The following is a 15,314-nucleotide window of genomic DNA, read 5'->3' as shown; positions in this document are numbered from 1 at the left end:
TCTGGGTGACACTTATGGGGGATCTCTGGGTGACACTTATGGGGGATCTCTGGGTGACACTTATGGGGGATCTCTGGGTGACACTTATGGGGGATCTCTGGGTGACACTTATGGGGGATCTCTGGGTGACACTTATGGGGGATCTCTGGGTGACACTTATGGGGGATCTCTGGGTGACACTTATGGGGGATCTCTGGGTGACACTTATGGGGGATCTCTGGGTGACACTTATGGGGGATCTCTGGGTGACACTTATGGGGGATCTCTGGGTGACACTTATGGGGGATCTCTGGGTGACACTTATGGGGGATCTCTGGGTGACACTTATGGGGGATCTCTGGGTGACACTTATGGGGGATCTCTGGGTGACACTTATGGGGGATCTCTGGGTGACACTTATGGGGGATCTCTGGGTGACACTTATGGGGGATCTCTGGGTGACACTTATGGGGGATCTCTGGGTGACACTTATGGGGGATCTCTGGGTGACACTTATGGGGGATCTCTGGGTGACACTTATGGGGGATCTCTGGGTGACACTTATGGGGGATCTCTGGGTGACACTTATGGGGGATCTCTGGGTGACACTTATGGGGGATCTCTGGGTGACACTTATGGGGGATCTCTGGGTGACACTTATGGGGGATCTCTGGGTGCCCCTTTGGGGGATCTCTGGGTGACACTTATGGGGGATCTCTGGGTGACACTTATGGGGGATCTCTGGGTGACACTTATGGGGGATCTCTGGGTGACACTTATGGGGGATCTCTGGGTGACACTTATGGGGGATCTCTGGGTGACACTTATGGGGGATCTCTGGATGGCACTGTTATGAGGATCTGTGTATGACAGTTATGGGGGGGATCTGTGGATGACACATATATAGCATCTTATGCTATGTGTCATCCACAGATCCCCTCCATAAGTGTCCCTGTAGTGAATGACCCTCAATACACGCTGGGGGCCGGCATCTGCTTTTATAATGACAGCGGGGCCCGTGCAGTGACTGTATTCTACTACACGGGCCCCGCTCACTGTATGATCCTATGTCTAATAGTTACCGTAATTGTAATTGTATGTAATCAGGAGCGCTGTGTATTGCCGGTACTTACAACTAGAAGCGGTAGGTAGCAGAGAGGAGGGAGGAGGCAGGCCGGGAGGACGGACGCTGGCAGCGTGAGTCATACGTCATGCGTCCACGCCGCCTGCTTCATTCATTCATAAAGTGGGCGGCGCAGCCGCATGACGTATGACTCACGCTGCCAGCTTCCGTCCTCCCGGCCTGCCTCCTCCCTCCTCCCTCCTCTCTGCTACCTACCGCTTCTAGTTGTAAGTACCGGCAATACACAGCGCTCCTGATTACATACAATTACAATAACTATTAGACATAGGATCATACAGTGAGCGGGGCCCGTGTAGTAGAACACAGTCACTGCACGGGCCCCGCTGTCATTTTAAAAGCAGATGCCGGCCCCCAGTCCCGCCTCCCCCACAGCTGATACACCCGCCGCACGGCATCGCGGCGGGTGTATCATTGAAAACCCGACAAAATCGGCAGCATTCGCCGTATAAGACGCACTGCTATTTTCCCCCCACTTTTGGGGGGGAAAAAGTGCGTCTTATACGGCGAAAAATACGGTATGCGTTGCTTGGAAATCGCAGCATGCTCTATATTCAGCGTTTTTCACGCAACGCAGGCCCCATAGAAGTGAATGGGATTTTCACGCACGGTTGCTAGGAGACAATCGGGATGGAGACCCGATCATTATTATTTTCCCTTATAACATGGTTATAAGGGAAAATAATAGCATTCTGAATACAGAATGCATAGTAAAACAGCACTGGAAGGGTTAAAAAAAAATTGAACTCACCTTAGTCCACTTGATCGCGTAGCTGGCATCTCCTTCTGTCTCCTTTGTTGAATAGGACCTGTGGTGAGCATTAATTACAGGAACAGAACCTTTGATGATGTCACTCCGGTCATCACATGGTACGTCACATGATCTTTTACCATTGTGACGTACCATGTGATGACCGGAGTGACGTCATCAAAGGTCCTGTAACTGTACTTAATGCTCACCACAGGTCCTATTCAACAAAGGAGACAGAAGGAGATGCCAGGCAGCGATCAAGTGGACTAAGGTGAGTTAAATTATTTTTTATTTTTTTTTAACCCCTCCAGCCCTATTTTACTTTGCATTCTGTATTCAGAATGCTATTATTTTCCCTTATAACCATGTTATAAGGGAAAATAATACAATCTACAGAACATTGATCCCAAGCCCGAACTTCTGTGAAGAAGTTCGGATTTGGGTACCAACATGCGCGATTTTTCTCACGCGCGTGCAAAACGCATTACAAGGTTTTGCACTTGCGCGGAAAAATCGCGGGTGTTCCCGCAACGCCCGTGTGAAACCAGCCTAATACAGGATGTAACTCAGGATCAGTACAGGATAAGTAATGTAGGTACACAGTGGGCCAGATTTATCATTAGCTAAAGTCAGAATAATGGAGTGAAAAAGTCGCATATTTTTGCGCAATTGCTAAAACTGCACAAAAATTTGCGCCTTTTTTCTGCTCTGCACTATGCTCGCCAGTTTTCTGGAAGTGGGCGTGTTTTCTTATGTAAATGAATCTCTAGACAGATTTACTATTGCGACTCTTTTAAAAGTCGCAAAAAAATGCGCAATTTCACTCCAGTGAGGACCATGCTTATCTTATGAGACTTTTTAATAGAACATGCGACTTTTTCGTAAAGACGTGCGACTTTTGTAAAGCTGCTTACTGACGGATAAACTGCTACCATCAAACCACATTTATTACAGTCTTAAAGGGCCGATCATAAATCTGACTTTAGCCATATGTGAAAGTGGAGTGAGCTGTCAGAGGAATGATACATCTGGCCCAGTGACTCCACCAGCAGAAAAGTGAGTGCAGCTCTGGAGTATAATACAGGATGTAACTCAGGATCAGAAGTACAAGATCAGGATAAGTATGGACTCAGAGGTTTATGTTACATGTCTGACGTTCTCTGTAGAAGTTTATTACCGCGGTGTTAATTATACAGTATACAGAATGTGATGAGTGTCAACAAAACACTGCCCTGCAGACAAACAGCTCGCTATGGCGTAATGAACGGATTTTTTTGTTGATCTTAGTAATCATACATTACTTGCCATCTTTCAGCCTATTAAAATGAACTCATAAGATGGCGCGAGGGTGTGAGTTTATTCTATCCGCTGGGAAATGATCACAAGTTACCTTGAGTCAAGCATGGGACAATGTAATTCAGCGATTTGCATCCTGTGACTTTTGAACTGTTGAGAGGCGGAATTTCCTAGGTATTAGAGCATGCTGGTTGTAGTAGTCCTTAAACAGCTGGAAAGTTAAATTTGAACTGCCCCAAGACTTTTTGTAGTGCTAACTCAAGCTATAGCTGCAGTCCTACACTGTACATGGAGTCACAGGCTATTTTCTACACTGCAGTTGTCACTCCATAGTTAAAAAGCAATCCATAGTGCTACAAAAAGTCTATGTACCCCAAACCCAGAGCAAATGAGTCCACGGACAATGGTCATTAGAGGGCTCTGCCCTCACCCGCACGTCTGCAGGGTTGGAGCACTGTATGATGATATATGTACATACCTGTGAGCTGCTATGTGAACATGATGCATCCACCGATCTCTGACTACACAGCCATATTTGCATCCTCCCCATAGCCTATGTAAACCATTTCTCTTAAAAAAAAATTGCATGTAAAATCAAGACTGCAGCTTGTGTGGATCAAAGGCTTTGACAAAAATATTCTAATGTTCTAAATCCGGAATGTTCTACACGGTGGAATAAAAATCCTCAGCCACATACAAGACGACAGATTTTGTTCCTTCCAGCCAGCCAGAAGGGTCTTAAAATGAAACTTCATTCCTTAGCTCAGACTAAAGGCCTCATCGGGAGCGCTACCCTGGCAACTCACAGCGACTGCGCCCAGTTTACAGGACGGCATAAACGTTCTTGTGAAGATAATGAGATTTAAAGCTCATTAATACATCAAAGGCTCGGGGAGGGCGGCTCTGCACAAGCCATGAAATACAAGGTTTATGTACGTAGATATAAGGAATACAACCCTCATTATCTAGTCACCTCCCTGCTGCAAATATCATCATGTGCATGCACAATGGGAGTCTCCCAAAGGATGGAAATCCATACATGAGGGCACCCAGGAGGCATGGACTACACAAGTGACATTCTACTACTTAAGGGCTCAGGCACATGAACGAGTGCCGGCTGGGCCCGTATTGTGGCCCGCAAACAGCGGGTCCGCAATATACAGGCACCGGCCGGAACAGAGGCACAGAACCCCACAGAAGCACTACGGAGTGCTTTATTTTTTGGCGGTGCGGACGGATGACAGACCCATTCAAGTTGAATGTGTCTGCATCAGTCTGCTCCCGCCACACAGACGGTGCTTGTGCATTAGGGACCACAATTTGCGGTTCCCAATGCACGGAACGAGCGGCACACGTTCGTGTTTATAAGCCCTAAGGGGAAATCTCCACTTGGACAACAATTCCCAACATTCCCCAGATAATATCTCCATACATTGTCCAATACTACGGTAAATACTTTGTGTGATTTGTTTTTTATCCAGTATGATACTCAGGATCGGTACTTCTCTATTCACAGCCAAAGGTAAAATCCTCAATGCTTTGCAGGAAGTCAGAGGCCACAGCTAGAGCAGAGCCGTCAGGACGCCTGACCACAGGGTGGAGCTAAGCTGCTGTCTGTTTCCAAGGACAACCAGCAGAAATTTGACAGCAGATTTGGATGTCAACAGAAGAGACATTTTCAAACACCATAAGCACAAGTATCAGCAAAACTGATCCAATGTACCGTAAGCATCAATGTGAGCCGGGACTGACTGTCCTGAAAGAGTTAATCCCGGTTGACACATTCTCTCTATGCAAAATAAAGTGCAGAGATGCAAATCAGGGTAAAAACAACAAAAATAAAAAACTATGTCCCAAGCCATGAGAGAATGCAGGTACTGAGTGCAGGGCATGGAACCACGGGGCTCCCAGTGTACGTGACCCCAAATATCCGGCATGACTGAAGCTCACCCCAATACACTGTCTGCTGCCCAGGAAGCAGAGCTATGGGGAGCTGTTTGACAGGGTTAGGGTCCATTCACACGTCCGCAAAATGGGTCCGCATCCGTTCCGCAATTTTGCAGAACAGGTGCGGATCCATTCATTTTTACAATGGGGCTGGAATGTGCTGTTTGCATTTGCGGATCTGCACTTCCATTCCGAAAAAAAATAGAACATGTCCTATTCTTGTCCGCAATTAAAAAGGCATTTTCTATGAGAGTGCCGGCGATGTGCGGTCCGCAAAATGTGGAAAGCACATTGCCAGTGTCCGTGTTTTGCGGATCCGCAAAACACATACAGACGTGTGAATGGACCCTAAGGCCCCTTCACACACACATTACTGTTTTAAAAAAAGTCATAAAAGAGACATGTGTATCACATGTAGAGGCGCAACTTTAAGATCCTGTGTCCCATCGCACAATCTGTAGCAGGGCCCCCATCAAGCGTGTGTTTTCTATAATACTGGCATCTTCTTATGTTGAAGAAGGGTCTCTGGGCCCCTAGGCACCCCCATACCTACTGATTACACTTTCTTTGGCTTTTTTTCATGGCATTTTTGTGTAAACGTGTGAAAAAACAACATTGTTTCAACATGCACAAAAAAAAATAAAAAAAATCAGTGTAGACTCTCCCCCCCCCCAAAAAGGCACCCAAATAAAATAAACGCCATTAGCAAACAAATGCACGTGTGTCCTTTGATTCGTATTTCCTACATAGGTTCTAAGGCTACTTTCACACTGGCGTTTTGGCTTTCAGTTTGGGAGATCCATCATGGGCTCCAAAACGGATCAGTTTTGCCCTAATGCATTCTGAATGGAGAAGGATCCGCTCAGAACGCATCAGTTTGCCTCCGACCAGTCTCCATTCCGCTTTGGAGGCGCTGCCTGCAGCGTTTTGGTGTCCGTCTGACGAAACTGAGCCAAACGTCCTGGCACACAATGTAAGTCAATGGGGACTGATCCGTTTTCACTGACACAATAGAAAACGGATCCGTCCCCCATTGACTTTCAATGGAGTTCATGACGGATCCGTCTTGGCCATGTTAAAGATAATACAAACTAGGGATCGACCGATATTGATTTTTTAGGGCCGATACCGATAATTTGTGAACTTTCAGGCCGATAGCCGATAATTTATACCGATATTCTGGGAATTTTCATTTTTGAGAAAAAAAAAAAATTCCTACACAAATCTGCTGAAAATTAATATGTTTATTGTTAATGTGTATTTTTTTTGTTTATTGTTAATGTGTATTTTTTTTTTATAAATCTTTTTCATTTATACTTAATATTTTTGTGTTTTTTTTTTTTACTAACTTTTAACCCCCTTAGGGACTAGAACCTTTGTCCTATTCACCCTGATAGATCTCTATCAGGGTGAATAGGATCTCACTCTGTCCCTGCTGCTCTGTGCATAGTGCACACAGCAGCATGGAGCTGAACATGGCAGCCAGGGCTTCAATAGCGTCCTGGCTGCCATGGTAACCGATCGGAGCCCCAGGCTTACACAGCTGGGGCTCCGATCGGAGGAGCAGGGGAGAGGGGATCCTGTGGCCACTGCCACCAATGATTAATACTGGGTGGGGGTGGGGGCGCACTGCGCCACCAATGTTTTTAGTATTGGCCGGGATTGGGATGGGGGTGGGGGGCGCACTGCGCCACCAATGATTAATACTGGGGGGCTTGGGGGGGCGCACTGCGCCACCAATGAAGATAAGTCTATCGATCATTCATATACAGGAGGCGGGAGCTGGCTGCAGAATCACATAGCCGGCTCCCGACCTCTATCAGCGGTAGCTGTGATCCGCGGCACCTGAGGAGTTAACTACCGCGGACCGCAGCTATTGCTCATAGAGGTCGGGAGCCGGCTATGTGATTCTGCAGCCAGCTCCCGCCTCCTGTATATATGAATGAATGAAAGGCTTATCTTCATTGGTGGAGCGCTGGCCACAGCCCCTCCCCTCCTCTTATGTTCTCTCCTCTCATTGGCGGCAGCGGCAGCAGCATCACAGGGGGAGGAGACACTGCTTCCTTCTCCCCTGTGCTGCTGAGGGAACACAGAGAGCGCTGTCAGCAGCGCGTTCTGTGTTCCCAAAACGTTATCGGTATATCGGCAAAATAGATGCCGATAACGTTCAAAATCCTCAATATCGGCCAAACCGATAATCGGTCGATCCCTAATACAAACGGATCTGTTCTGAACGGATGCAGATGGTTGTATTATCTGAACGGATCCGTCTGTGGAGATCCATGATGGCTCCGCACCAAACGCCAGTGTGAAAGTAGCCTTACATCTGTAGCTGGCATTTTACTGCAAAAAAAACGACGTAAAAACAGTACAGAAAAAAACTACGAGGACGGTTTATCATCTCCCTGCCCCAGTTTCCTAGTGAAAAAAGGTGTTTGTGGCTTTTTAATCAAAACTGAAAAAAAAAACGTTGTTTCTGGCGTAAGAGACAACTGAAATATACGGCACCTCTGAGATGCCGTAGATTTGGGATTAGGCGCACAGACTACCAGCCGCTAACATGTGATGAGGCCTGCACCTGGCCATAAATTTAACGCATTGCCGGTTTATGATAAATCTTCCCCTATGTGTGAATCCACTCTTAAAGGGGTATTCACAACACAGGCATCCATGGCATGGCCACAGCATCTGCCACAAATGTCTGACAGGTGCAGGTCCCAGAGGTGGGACCCCCATTACCCACACAGCAGCAGGTTCTACAAACTCCGCTCCTCGTATCTCAGCTTCCTGGACAATCTGACATGGAGACTTTGATGACGCAATTTTACTTGGGGTGTGGAGGGTTAATATCACTGCTGCAGCACCCTCCTGGAAGCCTCAGGCGGCTACAAAGGCTTCTGATCGTCCGGCGCGACAGGTCCAGACAAGTCTACCATCGCTGCGTCCGCCTCTGATAGTTATTTTAAAAATCGCTGCCCCTATATTTTTAGGTCTGAAACATGAGCTAAAATAGAATATACAACCACCTAAAAATACCCGCGCCTAGATGTGATAATGACCCGCTCACTGCTCCTGTACACACCGATGTTTTGGTCTCGCACTCTATGTCATTGGAAGAGATCAGTGTGCTTACTTTAACCCTTGATTTCCTCAAACACCAAATCTACCATGGTGACATAATGGAAAAGGCAGCTGCTGTGGAGGTTCCTCTAGACCAGGCATGCTCAACCTGCGGCCCTCCAGCTGTTGCAAAACTACAACTCTCATCATTCCCTGACAGCCTACAACTATCATCCTACAGAAGGGCATTGTGGGAGTTGTAGTTTTACAACAGCTGGAGGGCCGCAGGTTGAGCATCCCTGGTCTAGACAAAGGCAAATATCCTGATCTCTCCTGCAGATAGTGATGGAGAATATTGCACCAAGGGGGCCAAACATTCCTCCAGGTATCTGGATGTGTCTGAGGGAGATAAGTAAGCAGTACACAGTGACTCCACCAGCAGAATAGTGAGTGCAGCTCTGGAGTATAATACAGGATGTAACTCGGGATCAGTACAGGATAAGTAATGTATGTACACAGTGACTCCACCAGCAGAATAGTGAGTGCAGCTCTGGAGTATAATACAGGATGTAACTGAGGATCAGTACAGGATAAGTAATGTATGTACACAGTGACTCCACCAGCAGAATAGTGAGTGCAGCTCTGGAGTATAATACAGGATGTAACTAAAGATCAGTACAGGATAAGTAATGTATGTACACAGTGACTCCACCAGCAGAATAGTGAGTGCAGCTCTGGAGTATAATACAGGATGTAACTGAGGATCAGTACAGGATATGTAATGTAATGTACACAGTGACTTTACACTGTATATACATGATATAAAAGGTAAACCTGCATTTTGACTGGCACCATACATCCCATATAGTCTAAATCTCCCTTTAGTAGGGTACTGTAATATTAAAAGGAATACTATTTAATGGAGCTTGTACTCCCTAAAATGGCAGTGTAAAATTGATTAAAATAGCAAATATCATTACATACACACAATAACAGCAAATAAATAAATAAAATCGCATTAATAGCAGCAATGGATATAGCATATGAGACCACAGTCAATTGATAGACATCAGAAGGTCCAAATATGTAAAACTGCAATTCATATATTGGTAATTATATCACTTGTTGATATCACCCTTTAAAATGGTTGCGTTCAGCTTCAATAGGGTGGTCAGTCCCGTATATATATTGCTCCTACCAAAGGTTTCAAGCGAACAAAACGTAAGCAGATAATCGCAGGAACTCAGGATATCAAACAGACACAGTGCGATAGTGTATCAAGGTGGCGTCCCACCTATTAATGCAACTGTATCAATTTTACCTAAGTCCAGCGGGTGTCTTCTTAGGCTACTTTCACACTAGCGTTCGGAGCGGGTCCGTCTGATGTCTGCTCAGACGGATCCGCTCCTATAATGCAGACGTTTGCATCCGTTCAGAACGGATCCGTCTGCATTATAACTTAGAAAAATTTCTAAGTGTGAAAGTAGCTTCAGACGGATCCGTCCAGACTTTACATTCAAAGTCAATGGGAGACGGATCCGTTTGAAGATTGAGCCATATAGTGTCATCTTCAAACGGATCCGTCCCCATTGACTTACATTGTAAGTCTGGACGGATCCGCTTGCCTCCGCACGGCCAGGCGGACACCCGAACGCTGCAAGCAGCATTCAGGTGTCCGCTCGCTGAGCGGAGCGGAGGCTGAACGCTGCCAGACTGATGCATTCTCAGCGGATCCGCGTCCACTCAGAATGCATTAGGGCTGCGTTCGGGGCCGCTTGTGAGACCCTTCAAACGGAGCACACGAGCGGACACCCGAACGCTAGTGTGAAAGTAGCCTTATCATTAAAAGAACTTGAAATGTTCGCAATGAACCAGACGCCAACTAAATGTCCGCACACGTGACTTGTTAGAGCTTCGTATGACCGGAGCTTTTGGGCGAAGATTCCTTCAGTAATCACCGGTCTCTAACACGGCCGTCCCAGCATGCCGGTACAAAATATGAACCATACGCGTTTCGTTTTTTTTTTTAATGACCCCTTCCTCAGTGGTAACCTGCGATTATCTGCTTACGTTTTGTTCGCTTGAAACCTTTGGTAGGAGCAATATACGGGACCGACCACCCTATTGAAGCTGAACGCAACCATTTTAAAGGGTGATATCAACAAGTGATATAATTACCAATATATGAATTGCGGTTTTACATATTTGGACCTTCTGATGTCTATCAATTGACTGTGGTCTCATATGCTATATCCATTGCTGCTATTAATGCGATTTTATTTATTTATTTATTTGCTGTTATTGTGTGTATGTAATGATATTTGCCATTTTAGGGAGTACAATCTCCATTAAATAGATATCTCATCTGATTCCATATTTGAGTGCCTGGTTTTATTTGTAATACTGTATTCCCTGTTTTCTGTGACTGGTTGGGTCACAACGGCCAAGAGCACCTTATCCTGATTACATTTTGTTTGGATCTAAAAGGAACGCTGTCTGAAATGGCAGTGTCTCTGTATGTGAGGTGCGAGCTCTGGGAGGCTCCCACACTGTCCACACCTCTTCTGTGTTTTACCACCAGGTTTGAGTATTGATCTGATCAGTTCAGCTATTGGAGATAGAAATGCAAACCATTTCCTCTTCTTCTAAGCACAGATGGGTCTGCACAGGGAAGCTGTCATCTTAGCAGCCAGAGAATGCAAATAGCGAGCACCTTCCTCTGAGCTCGGCTGTCCGGTAACTATCTGAACCCTGACATGAGGGGCAGCAATACATCCAGCACAATGAAGAACTCGGGTCACCAGCCTCAAATTATTCCAAACTGGCACTTCCCCAAATTCAGCATGCTTTTTTCCTCTCAGGGATTTAGCAGCACAACTCAGTCCTTCCCACGGTAGGATTCCAAGTCTGTGCCAGGTCCACTAAAGGGATTTCATGTCACATCCTGCGCTGGGACCTCTCACTGTGGATGTGCCAGGACACCTGAGAGAGCTGAGCGCAATAACAATACCTGCAAGAAGTGCCCTGCATATTACCCATCCTGGCACAACACCAGGCTGTCCAGGTGTCAGAGGCGGCCCGCATATTACCTGTTCTGTGCTCTGCCAGTTCATGATCAGTCTGGCATTTTACAGGGAACAGCTAATATGCAGGTAGTCTGATACTTTTGCAGATTGGCAATTTGCTGGGTACCAGAAATACTGGGCAGTCTATTCTAATATCACTGGTATCCTGCATATTACCAGTCTACACAGAAGCTGGCGGTGCCCTGCTTACCACCAGCCTATTAAGGAGTCACCTCCATCCTGCATATTGTTAGTCTGGTGATATGCAGAGCACTGCTGATACCCAGGAGCGGACTGAGAACTTGTGGCCCTGGGAAAAAAAAAACTAAAAGCGGCCCCATGTTGTAGGCGGGTCCAAATTGACAGAAGGCGGGGTAACACAAGTAGGCAGGACCAGCAGTACCACAGTGCAGCACAAAATACTGCTGCCCCCATCACAGCATTTAAAGGGAACCTGTCATCAACTTTATGCTGACCTCACTGAGGGCAGCATAAAATAGTGACAGACATGCTGACTTCAGCGGTGTGTCACTCATGAGCTAAAAGTCAGTGGTTACTGAGAACCAGCATCATAACCATTGCAGCCCAGGTCTTGAAAAGAGTCACATCCACCTGAGAAGAGTCCTGGTTATTCATCATCTCCTGCTCTCTCATCCGTCTACTGATGACTGGCAGTTCTCTCCTAGAGAGAAGGGGAGAAAACTCGGTAAAAAAAAGACTGTCAGTCATCAGCCGGAGAGCAGGGATTCATGAATAACCAGGACTCTTCTCTGGTGGCCGGGACTCTTTTCCAGGCCCGGTCTGCAATGATTGTGATGTTGGTTCTCGGCAACCACTTACTTTTAACTTATAAATGACAGACCGCTGAAATCATCTCACCTGTCTCTACTTTATTCTGCCTTCAGTACGGGCAGCATAACGCTGATGACAGGTTCCTTTTAACTGCACCATCATCTTGAGGACAGTGATACAGTTGACTTCAGAAGGGCACCTGCGGCTGATTAATGCTAAGAGCATCAGAATGTTATGTACCCAGCCACTGGCCATGAGGAGGGCTTGGGTTGCCCCTGTGGGGTAAATGGCCAGTCTGCCCTTGCCCAGTCGGTTGGTATAGTAGCACCTCTACAGACTGGTGATGTGCAGAGCACTAATGATACCCGAGCTGTCTGATGACATGCAGGGCACCCCTGACACCCAGTTGTCTGGTATAGTGGCACCCCTACAGACTGGTGATGTGCAGAGTTCTGGTATCACTTGTGCCCTGCATATGTGGCTCTGCTACCATGAGAAGCTGTACTATAGCAGGACAGCATGGACACTGCTGATGTGACGCCACTGAGAGGAGATACGTTACCGAGCACAAACACAGCAACCAGACAGCAGGGTCGTCTGTCCAGTCCGGCTCTGGGAAAGTTGGGTGACAACCATTACAGCCGCCTTTACTGCTTCCACTGTGGTAGTCACCTGCATACCCTGACATCAAGGGGGTCATCGGAAAGCTGGGTGACATCTCCTTATGAGCTGCTATGGATGGTGACCACCCAGCTTTTCCATGTAAACACATACAGCAGAGGTAGTGACACAAAGCGCCCTCCCCCTGTTGATGTCCAGCACCTTGGAATTAATAGCACTTTCAAATAAATAATAACCTGTACAGAGGAAAAAGGAGGGAGAGCAAAGACATTGAGGATCTGACAGGATATACAACGTATCGACACAACACACTAAATATATAGAAAATCACACACAGCATATAAAAGTAAAAATCTACTTGTACCGTCAGCCAGTAAGTGAGATTCCTCAGTGGTTGATAACCATTGATATCAACCACTGGGTAACACATTATATACACATCACGTGCTATAAACACACACATTATAATGTATATAGTGTGTGATGTACATGTAAACACACACAGTATACACAAACACTATATACATATCACACATGGCAGGGACACAATGTACACACAGGTCACAGAGTCCAAAACAACAGACACTGATCCAAGAACCACAGGACAACACAAGCATGACGGTGACACCATACAATACACATCCACACTGAGCAAAATACACAACTCATCACACAATCTACCACAAGAGTCATAAGTGTGACACTAAAACCTCAACACACAATTTTACACCTGGACACAGGACAAGACATAACACACAATAAACATACCCCATAGCCACACAATCTACCACAAGTGTAATGCAAGTGACACACACATCACACAGGTGACACACACACACATCACACAGGTGACACACACACACACATCACACAGGTGACACACACACACACACATCACACAGGTGACACACACACACATCACACAGGTGACACATATCACACATCACACAGGTGACACATCACACAGGTGACACACATCACACAAGTGACACACACACACACACACATCACACAGGTGACACACACACACATCACACAGGTGACACACACACACACATCACACACACATCACACAGGTGACACACACACACATCACACAGGTGACACACACACACATCACACAGGTGACACACACACACATCACACAGGTGACACACACACACATCACACAGGTGACACACACACATCACACAGGTGACACACACATCACACAGGTGACACACACATCACACAGGTGACACACATCACACAGGTGACACACACACATCACACAGGTGACACACACACACATCACACAGGTGACACACACACATCACACAGGTGACACACACATCACACAGGTGACACACACATCACACAGGTGACACACACATCACACATCACACAGGTGACACACATCACACAGGTGACACACACACATCACACAGGTGACACACACATCACACAGGTGACACACACATCACACATCACACAGGTGACACACACATCACACATCACACAGGTGACACACATCACACAGGTGACACACACATCACACAGGTGACACACACACATCACACAGGTGACACACACATCACACAGGTGACACACACATCACACAGGTGACACACACATCACACAGGTGACACACACATCACACAGGTGACACACATCACACAGGTGACACACACACATCACATCACACAGGTGACACACATCGCATCACACAGGTGACACACAGCACACAGGTGACACACACACATCACATCACACAGGTGACACACATCGCATCACACAGGTGACACACAGCACACAGGTGACACACATCACACAGGTGACACATCACACAGGTGGCACACATCACACTACAAGAATAAACCGCTGATAGAGAAGTTACAGACACAGTGACCTCACACACAATAACCCACCACACACGTGACAACTACAGGACACATACAATACATCCCTGCACCGCGGTCACACTCCCTCTCCACCGCAGGGTCGTGTACAAGTTACTCCAGGTGATGCCAGGGCTCTGTCACGGTAAGTATGTGCCCCCCACACCCCGCCGTCCTCCTCACCATGTCTCCGGCCGCTGTCTCCTCCGCTCACCTAGCTGCCATGTTCCGGAGCAGTGAGCGCTCCAGAGCGGCGCTCAGCCTGGCCCCGCCCCCTCTGTGTAGTGCGGGGACCCGGCCCAGGGGGGGGGGAGCGAGGGCCGACGGCGCTGAACCCAGCCCGGGGAGGACAACTCCCAGCATGCAGACTGCCACCCCTGCTGGGAAATATACAGTATTACAGTGCTCTAGTACCTGTGGCTGCTGAACTACAACTCCCAGCATGCAGACTGTCACCCTTGCTGGAAAATATACAGTATAAGTGCTCTGCCACCTGTGACTGGTGAACTACAACTCCCAGCATGTAGACTGCAATACCTGTTGGAAAATATACAGTGTCTATTAAGGCTCTGCCACCTGTGACTGCTGAACTACAACTCCCAGCATGTGAACTGTCAGGAGATGCGGGAGTTGTAGTTTTGCTGCACCACTGTGGTTCTCCCATGTACTGCATTTAAACCAGGCATTATTATTATTATTAGAGAGGCACTTTATATGCGTCCTCATAGAAACAGCTCAAGGAAGTGCTTGCTGTCTGTGAATAGAAACACTGTATTAGTGCTCTC

The 15,314-nt window shown here is 47.0% G+C and overlaps 1 protein-coding gene across 2 annotated transcripts in view; it reads right to left on the bottom strand.

Moving 5' to 3' along the window:
- The window catches only part of LOC120980482 (rho guanine nucleotide exchange factor 40-like), an 82,833-nt gene extending 68,037 nt beyond the window's left edge, over window positions 1-14,796 (bottom strand). For both annotated transcript variants that reach the window (XM_040409620.1, XM_040409621.1), the window contains exon 1: window positions 14,713-14,796. In XM_040409620.1, the coding sequence (XP_040265554.1) occupies window positions 14,713-14,715 (3 nt within the window). In that variant the 5' untranslated portion in view covers window positions 14,716-14,796. The remainder of the gene's footprint in view (window positions 1-14,712) is intronic.
- Window positions 14,797-15,314: the final 518 nt, after the last annotated feature.

Source organism: Bufo bufo, chromosome 10, assembly GCF_905171765.1.
Source record: "Bufo bufo chromosome 10, aBufBuf1.1, whole genome shotgun sequence".
Classification (NCBI taxonomy): domain Eukaryota; kingdom Metazoa; phylum Chordata; class Amphibia; order Anura; family Bufonidae; genus Bufo; species Bufo bufo.
The sequence above is the reverse complement of the archived record's forward strand: the minus strand, read 5'-3'. Positions and strand labels throughout refer to the sequence as shown.